Source organism: Lissotriton vulgaris, chromosome 6 (assembly GCF_964263255.1).
Source record: "Lissotriton vulgaris chromosome 6, aLisVul1.2, whole genome shotgun sequence".
NCBI classification, from domain to species: Eukaryota; Metazoa; Chordata; class Amphibia; order Caudata; family Salamandridae; genus Lissotriton; species Lissotriton vulgaris.
This window is the reverse complement of record NC_141694.1, coordinates 1,495,740,830-1,495,757,260: the sequence shown is the minus strand read 5'-3', so window position 1 is coordinate 1,495,757,260 and position 16,431 is coordinate 1,495,740,830. Positions and strand designations below refer to the sequence as shown.

The window sequence follows — 16,431 nt, the reverse complement described above, 5'->3', positions numbered from 1 at the left end:
TTACTTTTGAAATGTTTGTTTTTGATTTGTGTATCTTCATGGCCTTATTTTTATTTCTTGTTCTCTTCATGGCTGGCCTGATTTAGTGAACTCACTGTTTATGTTTCCTGCTGTCTTTGCGATGTTACTAATAGTGCAGTAGTATACAGTGAAGTGTCATTCGTAAAAACCTTCGATGTAATCATACCAGTTAGTTTGGCAACAATTAGGGGAGCAACACTCTAGTCGAGAATTGTATCGATGTTATTTCCTGCATAGGCCAGAATTGCATATTAACCTTTTTTCCTATTACGCTTCTGTTATCAGTCACCCTAAATTCATCCCCAAAAGGATTTCATATTTGCAACTGTAACCAGATTGAACTCACTAGACACTTTTGAAGTATTGTATAACACACACATTTTCATAAACTCTTCTTGATATGGATATTGTTACGTTGGTAATTGTCATTTGTGTGCAATACTTTATTACAATACTCAGACTGGAGAATCATTGTGAGTGGAGAAGTGTGGCTCAGGGGTTAGAGGCGGCAGACCCGGAAGCTGAGATCGGCCCTGGACCAGGGTTCAATTCCCCGCCTCGGCGGGTCTTGGGCTAAAAATTCCACGGACTCGATAATTCTCGCTCCGGTGCCTTCTCGACTCACGGGTTCACAATCTGCGATTCTGGGCAATAGCTTGCTTAATCTCCACAACGGCCCCTCACGGCGGGATGCCTGGCTTTCACCTTGTGGATACCCTGCCGGGGTTATCACACAGGGGAATACCAGGACGGGTTCCCTAAGCAAGCGCCGGGAAACCCACTGCGGGTAGCTGTGCGCTATATAAGCTCAAATACATTTACATTTACATTTACATTTACATTGTTGCAGGTACAAATGTTTGCCTCGTGTATCGTCAGAATTGTACTTTGCTGCCTGCTGGAGTCTGTTTGTCTTTTCTGTAGATTCAATGAATTATTTGAAGCTGGCCAGTATGAAGCTGCATCCATTCTTGTGACAAACTGCCCAAGAGGGATCCTGCGAACTATGGGCACTATGGAAAGATTTAAGGGTATGTATTTTATTTAAGCTTACAAAAGAAAAAGGTTAAAAAAACTACATGGATGTGACTTGATTTTTCATGTTTGAATGTTGTTTCTAAATGTGTAAATATGTAGGGGTGTTGACATATCAATTTAACAACCTGTAAGTATCTACATTTGAGACCTCATATCACAAAAAAATTAATTTTCTGCAGAAAAAAAAGTCAATGCTCAAGGCATTATCTTTTCAGGTGTTTGCGGGCCGTGGGCACTGGCCCTCATCTAAAAAACTCTGGCCTTTCAATTAATGCCTGTGAGCTAGATGGTAATGTGAGGTGGCTGATTACTTGACTTCAGAGCAGTGAAACTGAGATAGACGCAGTAAATATTTACACCCCCACTATGGTTGACCCACAACTTTGGTCCACTTTATTGGTGATCCTTGCACTATTGCCCTGAAGGCCCAGACTATTCTAGGTGGGGATTTCAACCTGCCGATGGACATCATCCTACAGACATTTAGCCTTCAAATAAAGAGTTCCCAAAGCCCATAAAGCAATGCATTCTCTTTGCACAGCCCATGGCCTAGTTGATATATGGAGACTCTATAACCCTGCATGCAGCGACTTCACCTCCTCACCCTTTATACTGTGACACAGTGTGAAGTTTTTTCTGTAGGGGTAAAGTGATAATGTGTTGGCTAGAAAAAACGAAGAAATCAAAACCTCTTCACATAAACTTGCTGCCTATATTGGCACTAAAAAACACTATACAGATACACCAAAGACCCGCTAGTTATGACGGACTAAAACGGCTTAAGTATGAGTATAACACAATCTTTAGCAAACACGCACACTTAAAGCTCATCCCACCTGGGAAAGCCCCACTTCTGGGGTTCTACTCATCGATGTTTACAAATGTTTACACCTACGATAATAGATCTGCTGGAATCTGTCCTAAATCACATTACATCCTCCAAGTGTCTGTTTCCAAGGCTGCTATTGTGGTTATAACAAAGGAGGGGAAAGACCATTTTGATCCTAAGAGTTTCAGACCGATGCTGATAATCTATGCCAAAATACTGACCACACGGCTGGCACCTTTGATTACCAAATTAGTCCATGCTACGCACACGGGCTTTGTTAGGGGTTGACTAGCTTCTGAGAACATCTGTTTGTTTTGCCATGTCATTGAAAAATCATCTACCCTGCTTTTCCCCACGGCAGCAGCCATAACAATGGATGCAGAGAAAGCCTTTGATAGAGTCCCCTGGCCGTACCTAGAAGCTGCCTTATCTAGATATAACATAGGAAAACCTTTTTTTTTTTAAATGATCATATCTCTCTCTACGCTAACCCTTCAGCTAGAAATAAAATAAAACAGGACCTTGTCTGCCCCTTTGCCTTTATAGTAAGGCACTCGCCAACCCTGTCCGCCTCCCCCTTAGTATTTCTTCTAGCCATAGATCCCCTGCTGTTAATGTTAAACAAATCCACTGAAAAAGATCTCTCATTGGACTTTCCAATGATTATACTCTGCACATATACATTTTAGATCCAATTTAGCACCCAGGCCTGGACCTCATTCCTCTCGACTTTTTGCTCACCATTGCTCCTAAGATCACCCTTATAAATTGGAAGTCCTCTAACAATGTATCCTATCACACGTGGTGAGTGTGGGTCACGTTCCTCAGGAACCCACTCACCACCCAATCAAAGTGCTCCTGCAACCCTACTATGTCACAGTGTATATGTAGAGGTTTAGACTCTTTTGTCCACAACATGTAGTAATTTTTTAACAACCACTTCATGCTCTGCTATCCCGACCTACCCTCCAGGTTTAATTCTGAACATGACAGGATTCCCATTGATGCACACTGCTCCGCTTTCTTCCAATCTTCTAGTTTCTTCTGTTTTTATATTTTTCTTTAATGATCTTATGTGGTGGTGCTATAGACTTTGCAGAACTCTGTTTGCTCTGGTACCTACTTCCGACTTATGTAATTTCAATCTTTTTTTTTCAAATTTCAAATTTATTTTATTTGTTTGATTAATTAAAATCTTACAAAAGCAGCTAAAACATTTACAGATATAAAATACTAACACAATTTGTATATTCAATTAATTTCCATAAAACTTAGGCATTTACCGTACACATTAGATGCTATAGTAGTCAATCATTTAAGGTTATTTTTAAAGTTGGTTCTGTAGTTTTGTATTCACACACTCCATAGTTTAATCAAGCACAAGCTTCCAACTTTTTTTGTACAATACAAAGGAATTTGACGAGTGCTGAATTAATTGGTAGATCTTCTGGATTTAAACTTGCCATTAGTACCTGCCTACAAGCCCTTACACCACGTTCTTTAAATAGTTTCTTAAGTATAATTTTTCTTTCAACTTCCAAATCTGGACAAAGACACAATAAGTGTAAGATGGCTTCTTGTCCTGATTTACATAGCCTGCATAGGCAGTTATCATTTATTCTTTTCCATGGTGCCAAATGACATAAGCCTGGAAAATAGCCAAATCTAGCATTCACAAAAATGTGGGGGTTTTTTTCGACCATGAAGTTTCCAGGTAGGTTTGGACCTTTTTTTTCTTGAATCCATTCACGATCGGCCATGCAAAATTATCTTTGTCCTTTATCAGGGAGAGATGATCAGTAAGTTTATTTACTGTTTTTTTAAAGCTCTCCTGCACGACGGTGGTGTTCCAAATAGGTGCTATACCAAATTCGTCAATTGCTCTATTTAAGTAGGAGCTGGCAGTTAGGTTTCTATTATTTTTTATTTCTTGCCACAGTAGGCGAGACATTACGTTGTCCTGATCGTTTTTTATTCCGTTCCACACTTTCAGTGTGTGCCCTTTCCTTGCATACCATTGGTTGTTTAGCCCAAATTCCAGTCTGACTTGTGCTTGTGAGGCGTTCTTTGGGAGAGAAAATAAAGTTCTATATGTTTTGGGACCGCGGTGTTGATGATCTCCGCGTCTTTCCCGTTGAGCATCTTGCTGCCATATGTTAGGGTAGGCAGTAATTTAGCTGCAATTATTTTTAATAAGGGGCGATAAGACCAGTCTCCTGTGGGATTTGTTCCATATGATACAGATACAGTTGCTAGGTAACAGTTGCCCAGTTCTGATTGTGGATATTAATCCCCTGAGTCTTATTCAGAGAGTCTTGGGAGAAGAATGAGAAGGGTCACTAGACCCTTTAGAATACCAGCACTACAAACAGGAGATGGACTGGTATGAGGAAATGGGTAAGGCCGGCGGACTGGATACGTCTTCAGATACTGGCATGTTTACCCCCCCCTCTCCTCCCCCCCTACCGAGGGTACGGAGGAGGGAGCATCTTATGCAATGGTGTTGTGGAGGGAAACTGAGGTTCTTGACCTTCAGCTGCCTTCAGTGGCAGTCAAGACTAACATCTCGACTGGTGCTACAGCCGGGAGTTTCTTCCTCGGAACCTGTGCGCCCATTTAATGAAGCCCTCATGGATGTCCAACTGGAAACCTGGTCCAAACCCAGCACAGGGGGTCCTTTGAACAGGACAATTGCCAGCCGCCACCCCTCTGCTCCTGGCGTCCCATACTTCCTCACTAACCACTCCCACCCTGGCGAGCTCAGAAGTTTAAGCCGTTACTTCCCATATTGTGTCGCCTGCCGCTCCCCCAGACAGGAATCCAAGAGGCTGGGCAGTTGGGGCAAAACATTTTACACTGCATGCTTATTGGGCTATTATTCCCGTTCTCTGTGGGAAACGGTTGTGCAATTGCTGCCAGAAGAAGGCCCGGGCCATCCTCTCGCAAAGTGATTTTTGACTCGCTAGGCAGAGCGATTTCTTCTACGGTGGCTGCTAGACACCACGCCTGACTTGAAAACATCTGGCATTTCAGGAGGATGTCCAGGCTTCACTCTACGTACCATTAATTTTATCATGTTATGATACCTGAAAACTTAAATGAGGATCTAAACAAAAGAAATGTGTCTGGTCCTGGTAGAGAAGTGATTACTGGAATGTTCCTTCACCCCCATGTGGCCATAGGGGTCACATATTGATTATATTGAGTTATTTTGAACCTTGAGTATATAACTCACTGACATAAAGAAGCTCTAGATTTTCTAAACAAATTGTCCTAAAAAAAAAAAACTACGAACTATACCTTTTCTTTTTTATATATTATTGGTAATTATGTTGATTTTTGTAATTTGTGTTATGTGTTGTACATATCAATATTATTTACACCAAAGACGAAGAGCTAGTCATAAAAATTAAATATACAGGTAAAAAATAAGCATATAAAATAAGAAACAAGATAAATACTCGAACACACTAGATTCAAGTATGCTTTACGTTATTTAAATGGACGTTTATTTATGGCTTTGCTCATTGGCATGCCCTTTGATGGCACCTGTCTCTTCAGACAAGACAGACTCAGCGTTGGAGCGCTTTAAGGATTCGCGGGCTACAGCCAAGTCCTTGGGCCTATTAGCTGCCCCCGTCATCCCCAGTTTGCTTTCGCTCCTTTCATGGCTATGGAAGGTGCTTTCAACCGTGCCAGCCCTATCCCAGCCACTGAGCTGAACAAGTTCCACAATCCCTGCGTAGACCAGGGTGCGGTTTGTTTTGACCACGTGGGTCAGGTAGCCAGAGGTCCGGTCAAACCACTACCCCGGCAGCTTCAGCATTCAAGCCCTTCTATTCTCGCACTTCAAGAACATGGGTGTCCAGTTGGTGGCAGGATTAGCCATCACCTCCACCTGGCAAAACATTGCATCAGACAGATGGGTTCTCCAGATCATCCGGAGGGGCTACTCCCTCCCCTTCACGACCATGCCTCTATCCTACGATCGGCTGACAAAGGATTTTTCTTTTGCTGCAGGAGGAAGTCATGGATCTGTTGGTCAAGATAGCCATAGAGAGAGTTCAGAAGTAGGCTATGGTTGCTATTCCTGCTACTTCCTGGTCGTGAAAAAGGACACAGGCTTTCGTCGTATCCTAGACCTACGAGCTCTCAACTACTTCCTCAAAAAGGAGAAATTCAAGATGCTCACATTAGCTCAGGTCTTCTATGCCTTTGACCCAGGAGACTGGGGGGTACCGTTGGACTTGCCGGATGACTATTTTCACATCCTCCTTCTGCCCACCCATCTGTGCTACCTGCGGTTTACGGTAGGCCACAAGCACTTTTTGTTCACCATGTTCCCCTTTGGCCTTATAGCACCCCTCGGGTGTTCATCAAGGTGATGGTGATGGTTGCAGCTCATCTGCACAGATCAGGGGTACCAGTCTTCCCTTATCTCGACGACTGGCTGCTGAAGGCAGGCTCGCCCCAAGCTGTTGTCTCCCACCTCCAGACTACGGCGAACCTCCTGCATTCGTTGGGGTTCACTATCAACATGCCAAAGCAACACCTGACTCCCTCTCAGATGCTCTCTTACATCTGAGCCGTTCTGGACACAGGGCAGTTTCAGGTCTATCCTCTCGAGTAATGAGTCCAGGATATTCAAGCCATGATACCGATGTTTCAACCTCTATCCTGGATTTCTGTGGAGAATGACTCCGTGACTGTTGGGCCTCATGGCCTCCTGCATCCTGCTAGTAACCCAGACCAGATGGCATATGCGGGCTCTGCAGTGGTACCTGAAGTTCCAATTGAAGTAGCATCAGGGGAATTTCTTCGACATGGTCCAGATCTCGGACGGAACTGCACAATACCTGCAGTGGTGGCTAACGAACCGCAAGCGGGTCAGAAGCAGACACCTCTCCCTTGCCGACCAGATCTTACAGTAGTGACCTATACGTCACTCCTGGAATAGGGAGTCCATCTGGAATAGGTGGAGATCAGAGGACTCTAGTGTGCGGCAGAATCTGGACTCCACATCAACATGCTGGAGCTCCGAGTGATCTGACTGACATTGAAAGCCTTTCTACCCTCCAAACAAGGCGGAGAGGGGTTGTGTAAACTTTGTCAAGAGGCCCTGATCTTGACTGGAACAGCAGGGCAAATTCCTTGCAGGTTCCTTGAATGTAGGGCGTACAAACTCAACCGCTGATCGCTAGCATATCACAAGTGGCATCTCCATCTGGAGGTGACGTAAGGTCTCTTTCAGCACTGGGGAGAGTCTTGGTTAGATCTGTTTGCCTCTGCTGAGATCGCGCAATGTCAACAGTTTTGCACGCTGGAGGTTCAAAGGTGGCTCTCGCTCAAAAAACACCTTTTGTCTCGAGTGGTGCTCAGGCCTCCTGTACGCCTTTCCACCCATACCACTCCTGCCCAGAGTTCTCAAGAGGATCAGGAACAACTGGGCCCAAGTCATCCTTGTGGCTCCGGACTGGACATGGAGACTCTGGTATCCTGAGCTTCTACAAATGAGCATTGTGAGCTTCTACAAATGAGCATTGATCCTCCGATGAGGCTGCCCCTTCAGGAGGATCTTCTGTCACAGCAACAGGGAAGGGTCCTCCACCCGAACCAGTCAACTATTCGCCTTTTTGCATAGAGATTGAGCAGCGGCAGTTGATAGCTTTTGACTCTCCTCCCGAAGTTTGTAATGTCATTCTGGCAGCCAGTCGTCACTCCACCAAAATGGAAGAAAATTGTAATATATTGTACAAAAAGGTCTACTGACCCTCTTTCTGTTTCCCTTTCTGATGTTTTGCTATTTATTTTGACCCTTGCCCAGCAGGGCTCTGCACTGGGCACCCTGAAAGGGTACCTTTCTGCTTTGTCTGCTTTCCTGAGACTGCCAGACAAACCCTCTTTATGTAGGTGACCCATTCTACATAGATTCCTGAAAGGTCTTGTGCATATGTTCCCACCTTCCCCTTTCATTATGCCTCAGTGGGATCTTAATTTGGTTCTCACCTTCCTGATTTGCGCTCCTTTTGAGCCCCTGCATAATTATTCCCTCCGGCTGTTCACTATTAATACAGTCTTTTTAGTGGCATATACATCTGCCAGGAGGGTGAGTGAGATGCAGGCTTTATCGTCCAAGCCTGCTTTTTTGATGATCTTCCCTGACAAGCTGGTGCCACGCACTAGCTCTTCTCTCCTCTCAAAAGTGGTAATACCATTCCATGTGGGACAATCTGTCATTTTGCCCACTGTGAGAGGGATGGGCAAAAGGAAAAACGAGGAGGCCGAATTCAGGGATCAATTGTGATTGGGTTTATTAAAGATAGAAAAAGAAGTCATCCAACAAGACAGTTCGAAGAGTGGTGCAGAAGGTTCTGTCTCTATCCTAGGGTAGTCGCAGTCTTCTTCCAGGTTGTTTTATGGTCCTTGATGTGGATGGGCACCCCGGTAGGCTCAAAAAAGAAAAGGAGAGAAAAAGGCGGTAAGTTCCTCTGTTATCGCTAACCTACTGGATGAGAACCCTTCACTGTGTTAACAAAGTACACCTGTCATACTGAACAAAAGACTGGCCTGCTTTGGCTGGATGTTCATGAGGTTACAACGGAAAGGGTAGAATTGCGACAGCCGTAGGGAAAAAATAAAGGAAACACCGATGCATAAGCACCCTTATGTCAGGAGGCTTTCGGTTTATCGGAAGTTGAAAAGGGTGTGAGGGAACAAAGAGGGTTATAAAGGTGCTCAGGGAAAACAGAATAGTGTGTCGACGGTGGTACAGTCAATGGGGATAACGTGCACATGTGCAACAACATGTACAGTGCTGTGTAATGCGGTGTACTCCCCACTACTCACCCTTTACTCCCTCCCCCCTCCTGTATTACATAGCGCGACAGCCGCAACTCTCCTGAGTTGCGGTGGCTCGTAGGTGTCCTCCAGGGGTGTCCACCACTCTTCTGACCAGGTCTCTGCTCCTCCTTCTTGCCTGAGGGTGGCGTCAGGGTCAACTTCTGGGTTTGTGTCTCTGAGATGTTCACCATCCAATACGTACTCCTTCTCCGCGTTGCTCTCCTCCTCACTTCCATGCTGTTCTCTTTGCTCCTCGGGTCCAAGACAAAACTGCTGCTCTTCCGGAATCCCTTTATAAGCCACTGGCCCCGTCTCCCCGTCTTCCCATTGGCTCCTGTCTTCCTTTGACAGGATTCTTCCCTGTACGTAAGAGGCAATTTGCGATTCCCTAATGCAGGTGCATGTAGCCTTTCCTAAATGTGAACTGTGCATTTAGGAAACGATAATTACCATCAACTTCAAGTTGATGGTAATATGTGCATGCTTTGAAAAATGCACAAAAATGCATTTTTCAAAGTGCCCTTACATGTGCACACTTACCTTTTTTGTGGGGTGCTTCAGGGAGACCTTAAACCCCCGGGCACCCTTGGATTTGTGTTCGCTCTTTGCGATTACCAATTTTGTAATCGCAATTAGCTAATGCAATACCATTCATTCCTGTGGGCCTGGAGACCCATTGGAATGAATGGAGTCACATTACCTAATAGCGATTCGCAATTTCCAAACGTTATTAGGTAATGTTAAGGATTTTGCGATTCCTACATGCATAGCATTTTGCGCTTCCCAAATAGCGAATCGGCAAAATTCGCTATTTGGGAAACGCAAAATGTGGGCTTGATGCATGTGCCCCTAAGATTCTTTCCTTTAATGCCAAGTGACTTATTGCTGATATCTGATGCACAAATTACTATTTTCTCACTTTGAAGGTATCTTTTGACCATCAGTGCTGAAGAGGATGAAGCTGAAACTTTGTCATGGCGATGGTAACCTCTCTGCAGAATGCTAGTGCTTGATGGCAAAATCGGATTGAGGTTGGGTAGAAGGAACCTGCCTCAGAAGTATTGAAGTGTCAGAAGTGTGGAGGCCACACCCGAGAAGGCAAGAGTGGGACCAGGATCCCTCTTAGCACCTTGAATCATTCTAGGCATTATTTCGACCTTGTGTGCACTGAACTGAGAAGACTTGACATTCTATCACAAACGAAACAGAACAGTTTTAACTCTTCTTGATAATTATAAACACCTAAACTGGACAGTGGACCAACTCTGCTGAGGTAGGCCCCAACTTCAGAAAGTATATCAATATTTTGTGAGATACAAAGCAATTCTGTGTGCAAACTTCAATGGTGCCCTCTGTCCAAAGGCAACACCCTTTCCCGCAGGGTCAATCGTATATGTAAGCTGTATCAAAGCTGCACCACTTCCCAATTGTATACAATCAAATCATTTTTTATCCAGTCCGTTTTGAAAAACTATAAGGTTCCTGCTTTATTGATTTTTTTATTAAAAGAGCCACAGCCAACGCGTTTCGTTCTGCAAACAGAACTTCTTCAGGGCATTCTTAAATTCTGCGATACCATTAGGTAATTGATGCGTGAGGTAGTAGTCTCTCACTTCGAATTCTCTTTTAGAGATTATTCTCATATATCTCATCTGTATACCTCGACATCGCTTCTAAATGAGACGTTACGTGATGAACTTTTCGTACTCACGCAGAGACGAATTCGAGAGTGCATTGGACACAGCACACACTGTACCTTGCAAAGGGGTCAGTGCGCCCGACTTGTTTTCTTGGCATTCCGATTCACACCCATGGACCACGGTATTGCGGAATTTAAGAATGCCCTGAAGAAGTTCTGTTCGCAGAACGAAACGTGTTGGGAATTAGGAAGTGGTGCAGCTTTCATACAGCTTACATATCTTCTTGATAACTACTTCCTAGCTTCTCAGGCTCTGAGCTTTTCTCAGACCACATCTGCTATTTCCGTCATGACTGGTGTTAGAAACCCCCTGCAAGTCCTAGATCTAGTTCAGGTTCCATTCATCCTAGGGTTGATCAGCTTGATGGGGCCACTACCCCCTAGCTGGGACAGACTGACTACAGTTGTGACACTGTGCTGTTTCTGTGCCATAATTGGTTCACTAGGTCTCATCTAGCGCTTGTCAGACATTCTTGTCCTAAGGCAAATTGAGGATTGAGAATGTGCTTAGGCATGCCTTCTATGGTAGACTCACTCCCCACTCTGACTATCCTCGACATGATTTTGACAGTTTGACTTGGTGGAGAAGTGGATGGCTGACAGGAGTTGCCATACTCACTCAAGGTAGTTGTCCCAGCAGGCGTCGGTGACCTTACTCAGAAGTTGTAAGAAATAGGAAGGGTAAGGATCCTTTACCCTGGTAATAGATTTGTGTTAGATGCGTGAGGCCCGCCTTGAGCTTTAGAACCTATCATGCCAAGAGGATGGGGGGGGCGCACTTGGCAGAGCACCTGCTGTAGGAGATATGGCACAATCCAGGCAATTCTTCCACACACTGCCATAGACAAGGACACGTTTGTTCCAGCAGTGAGGTATTTGCTCAGCTGTTTTGAAGGTACTAATACAAAAGTCAGTAATGGAAAAAAGTGATTGGTCATTATTGAATAAAACAAGTTGAATACAGTATTTACACAGTACTATTCCATGCTCTGTTATAGAACGCTTTCCCGTTCTCAGCATTGCCAGAACTGCATATTAATATATTCTCTGTGTGCTAGCAAGCATTCTAACGAAAGTGTTTTCAATTTATTCCCAGCTGTTCCTGCTGTTGAAGGGAAAGTTTCACCTTTGATGCTGTTTTTTGAGGCTCTCATAAATACAAGTTCTTCTTCCAAAAACCCTATTTCTGCTACTTTGACACTTGAAGGAATAAAATGTGCTTTGATGCAAAAACGACTCGACCTTGTCATACATTGGATCACACAGCAAAGGTAGGAACCCGTTTAAAGTCTGTTCACCCAAGCATCTGCACAATAATTCAGTAGCTGTTGTAGGTACACCACTATGTGCATATTACCATGTGCTACTGTTTCCACTGGTCTTACATCGAGTGAGTGTGCATAGCATTTAAATAATAGAACTCATTTGTTTATAATCCTAGCTTTAATGTGGAAAATCAACACTGACTAATGCTCTCCTTTGAGTAGTAGTTTGTAACAGATTTGTACTAGCATATTATTTATTACTAGCTTAAAGGATGCAGTTTAAAAAAAAAAACTTTTCAACTCCTATTTGTGTTTGAATTGTCCTCTACTGACAGTGACAGCACTTGCACTTTGCATCTTTCTCTGCATTGGGACTTTAGTACTGACATTTAATGGGGGTAGTTCAGATACTGTAAACTAGAGGCAGCTAGGGCAGGAGAGTGTTCCCCCCTGCCTATTTTTTTTGTAAAATAACGCCAGCTGACGCATGCAAAAATGCATCTGTAGGGTCATTAGGACGTTTGGCTTCAATATGGTAGATTAAAGTAATGTGTTTTTATTTTTAGTTAAGCTAATTAACTTGTAAGGATAATATTATAAGCTAACAGGAGATTGTCCGTGACCAGGTAATTGATCCTTCACCACGTTTTCTATAGTTTTTAAATACGCTTTTAGTGATATTATATTTTTTTATGGTATTTTGTTGAATTTCCAGAATTAATTCTTATTGAATTTGTGAGAGCGGGGAATTATTAAGAAAAGCGGAGCCGCTGCTGAAAACCAAATAAATCTGCCATTTATTAGGTCTCGGCTAGACAGCTCATACGCTGTCTCGAAGAGACATGTTGTATATACTTTAGTTTGCTCATAGGCTTCCCATTTGATGGCCCCATTGTTTTTTTTTTTTTTTAATTTTTGGAAAACCTTTATTGTGCATCAGTAAAAGAACAAATACGGGCCCACAACCATCAGGCCGGCCACGGATATTTAAAGCACCAGTGCATGCAATACGGCGACACGATATCACATCATTACCATCAGCAAGCATTTAGAAGTTACACTGTAAAGTGCCGCGATACCATGTCCCAAGAGAAGTGAAGGTTAATTTTATATTTGATGCAGCTATTAAAGTTGACTTGTACGTTTTCTTAATTTTGCAAAAAGAAATAAAAGCTAAAAAGGCAGAGTCCGTGCATTCGTAACAAGACGGTAGCTACTAATACCACATAATCAAACATCCTAACAGTCAGGTCCCCCCCGGGCGGCATGGCGGCTAGAAATGCATACGTTAGAGGTACCAACACCAACATCACACCCAGTGTACACCGCCACCCACCCCCTAACAGTCCCAGACACGGACCCAAGACAGAATAAAGAAGAAAAAACAAAAGTGAAGAGAAAAATAAGGCACCATAGAAACTGAAACCAAGAAACTAAAATCCCATCCCCCACCCTACACGCATGCAGAGGCTACGGCCTACCCCCCCCCCCCCAGCAGTGTGTCTGTCGCCCCATAAACCCGAAATATAGCAAGAAAGAAAAAAGGAAGATGTTATTAAACCCAAGATATAGAGAGTGAGAAAAGAACATGCTAATCTACAACCCTCAGAAAACACGGAAGAATCGAGAGGAGGGCCATTTCTATATGTTCCCAGTCACCCCAGCCACAAGTAGATCATCCACCCTGAAAACTCCAGTACAGTAGCAAGTAACAATATCAATACAGATGGAGAAAGTCATCACGCGGTGTGCGCCCAAAACGTATACCAAACAGTTCCAACCCCGTCCCAGCCAGCCCGTGAAGCGACAGTAAAGAAAAGCAGCCTAACCCTGACCCGATCGTGGATGCAACCCAGAGTACATTCCCCCAGGAAGGCCCATCACCCCGAACACAAAGAGACAATATGGCCGCATAGAAGAGGGAGATGACTCAGGCGCACAAAATAGCCGTCGACAATCGTCATAAAGTCCTTTGTCCACCTTACATAGTTCCACCTGGGCATCCGGAGAAGATAGGTTCCGCGGGGGAAAGAGCGAAAGCCACAATGAAAGAGCCATCGAGGGGGCCAGAGGTTGCAAAGCCAGTTCCCTAGACAATAGCGATGTTGATGGCAACAGTGAGGCAGTCTCCGGAGGAGGGGGAAACAAAGTATCACGAGCGGGTCTGGCGGGCAGGTGGCCCCGGGCGCCGGTAGATTCAGCAGCAGGCACACAATCACTGTAGGCACGGAGAAACACTGTATCTCCACTGAGCGGCAAAGACAAGTCTAAGCCTTGCTGGAAACAGGCATTGCGCTCCCGACCCAGATCAGACACCATTTCGTCAAATTGCTCACCCAGTACGTAAAAGCCATTGCGCATCTCTAAGCGGAATGCACACAGGGCGGCCAGAACGGACCCACATGACGGTGACGGCTGGAGCCCCTTTGGCTCGGTGTCCCAAACAAGTGCATGCGAGCTAGTCCACAGCGCAGGCAGGGTGACACAGTCCACGGGCAGGGGTGGGTGATGTCCGCCATGCCACGAGTCATCAAGTCCAGCCATAATACCGACAGTCCGTTGAAGCAGCCGGGGTAGGTGCGGCACGAACAAGCACCGATTCAGGTCTCCGATGCCACCAGGGTAGAGTTCAATCGGGCGCCCGTCACTTAGAGTCGCCTTGCATCAGGCTGGACGCTGGAAAAGAGAAGCAGGCTGCCTGCAGTGATCCGGACTGCCGAACTACCCATGCCTCGTATATACGGCTCCGCACTCAGAATCCGCACCTTCGGAGCACCCCTGTCCAGCAATCATGTTCTGGGCATAGCTGGCGAAAAACCTCGGCAGACAGTGTAGGCAGGACCGCGTCTCTTGGGAATGGCACCGCATCCAGGTCCTCGGCGCTACTCGGGTAGACCGGCCGCCATCATGCATCCGAGGTCCGGTGACGAGCGGCAGTGCAGGCGAGGGTCCAGGGCTGTGAACTGCATCGCTGATATCTCCGGCCACCGGGCAGGCTGAGAGCTCGGGGAATTACGGAAAGAGTCAGCGCATCATTCCAAACGTTCCGCCGCCAGAATCAAACAGGATAGAAAGCAGGATATTGATGCGGGGCTCAAGGGCTGGTGGAGCCGGGAGCCTACACGTCTGCTCCGGTCGCCATCTTGGCTCCTCCCCCGATGGCCCCATTGTTGCTGTCATATTCTTTCTCCCCGTTTGTCCATGGCATGCATTTTGTCATCCTCTTCCAGTGTTTACCCCTCCGCAAGAGCATGGACCCTCCACTTCTCTGATTTTAGGATCTGTTTCAGAAACTACTTTTTTCTTTGTTAAATAGCACCTAACATGAGCCCACATGTTTTCACACACTCCAAACTCCTATGTAAACAGGCCTGTAGATCTTGTTCTTATCTCTTCACATTTGCTGTGCATTTAGATACTGAGGTCAAATGTCAGGCGACGTTTTTCAAGGGCGAATGTTCCAGCTCACAACCCGCTCCAGCTTCACTACTTTACCCGTCACCCCACCCCCTATCACTGCATGCCCCCTCCTCCCATCATTGCTTGTTCTTAATGCAGTTCCACCACTGAGTACGGGGATATAATGAGCATTTTATATATAGTACAGCAATGGGCCTTGCTTGATACTGGATCTAGTGCACAATTATAATTCATTCTGATAACCTTCTGGATGCTGAAAATGACCTCCATACCCCATGCCTCTTCCCGATCACAGGGTTTCCAGAATAACCCGGCTGCATCTGATTCTTCTTAATGAAATTTGAGGAGGGCTGCACTACGGCTGAGTGGGAATGGAAGGGATGGGTGGGGAAAGAATGAATGCAACTGGGCCCCATCTCTCCATCTGGCCCCGCCCTAGTGACACCATTGGCGACTGAGGCTATTATCTTTTCACGGTCAGAACATTCCCAGAAACACTCATTCTCTTTTCCATAAGCTTGCTTCAGGATCATAGTCATCGTTGGTGAAACAGGCACAGTGGTACTGGGGTGTAATGGGCCCGCTTCACCAAATACCAAACTGCAGGACAGAAGCCTAGTTACCCTGCTAGCAGCCTAGTAAAGCATTTGGCCTGCTTAAACAGCACAGAGAAGCCTTTTCCTCCCAAGAAGCAAAAGTGTTAAATCCGGAAAAACCATCGCACTGCTCAGCTGAAAAAAAACATGAAATTATTCTGTAGGACTTTTGTCGAGAGAAACAAACCAAAACCTATGGCAACCTATAAATCATCTGTTGGTCCGCGAGCTGGGGTGTGCTGCTGAACCCCTCCCCAAGCCCTGCTGTATGAGAATGTCTAGCTACAGAAATCTGTTCAAAGGCCAGCTGGTCTTTGGGGAAATCATGAGATTTACACATAACCAGTGTCTCTGGAAGGGCATTGATGGTGAAAATACATGGTCAGTCCTGTGGTTATTTTAACCTGGTGTGTGAATGGCCATTCCTCAGTCACATCGGCCTTAGTGGAAACACGTAACAAATTGCTTTAACTGTTTTTTGCTTGATTAATGTATTGCATCTCCCTCGCAGCGCTATGTAAATAGATACCATATTGCCGAGCACCCCTATATGTATTATATGTGTATTGATGTGCGGTGTTCATGATGCTAAACTTTATTACTGTTCTCTTACTCCACATGGAAATTTCCATTGTTAATGAGCTCTATTCACATTAATCTAGTGCTGTACAGTTCTGCAACACTGTTGAGGCGTGATTTGCCGTCTCTGAGGCGTGGTTTGTG

At 45.1% G+C, this 16,431-nt stretch overlaps 1 protein-coding gene across 2 annotated transcripts in view; it reads left to right on the top strand.

The window, feature by feature from the left end:
* The window catches only part of CLHC1 (clathrin heavy chain linker domain containing 1), a 328,255-nt gene that overhangs the window by 199,352 nt on the left and 112,472 nt on the right, over positions 1-16,431 (top strand). For both annotated transcript variants that reach the window (XM_086927653.1, XM_086927652.1), the window contains exons 8-9: positions 946-1,052; positions 11,524-11,698. In XM_086927653.1, the coding sequence (XP_086783779.1) occupies positions 946-1,052; positions 11,524-11,698 (282 nt within the window). The remainder of the gene's footprint in view (positions 1-945; positions 1,053-11,523; positions 11,699-16,431) is intronic.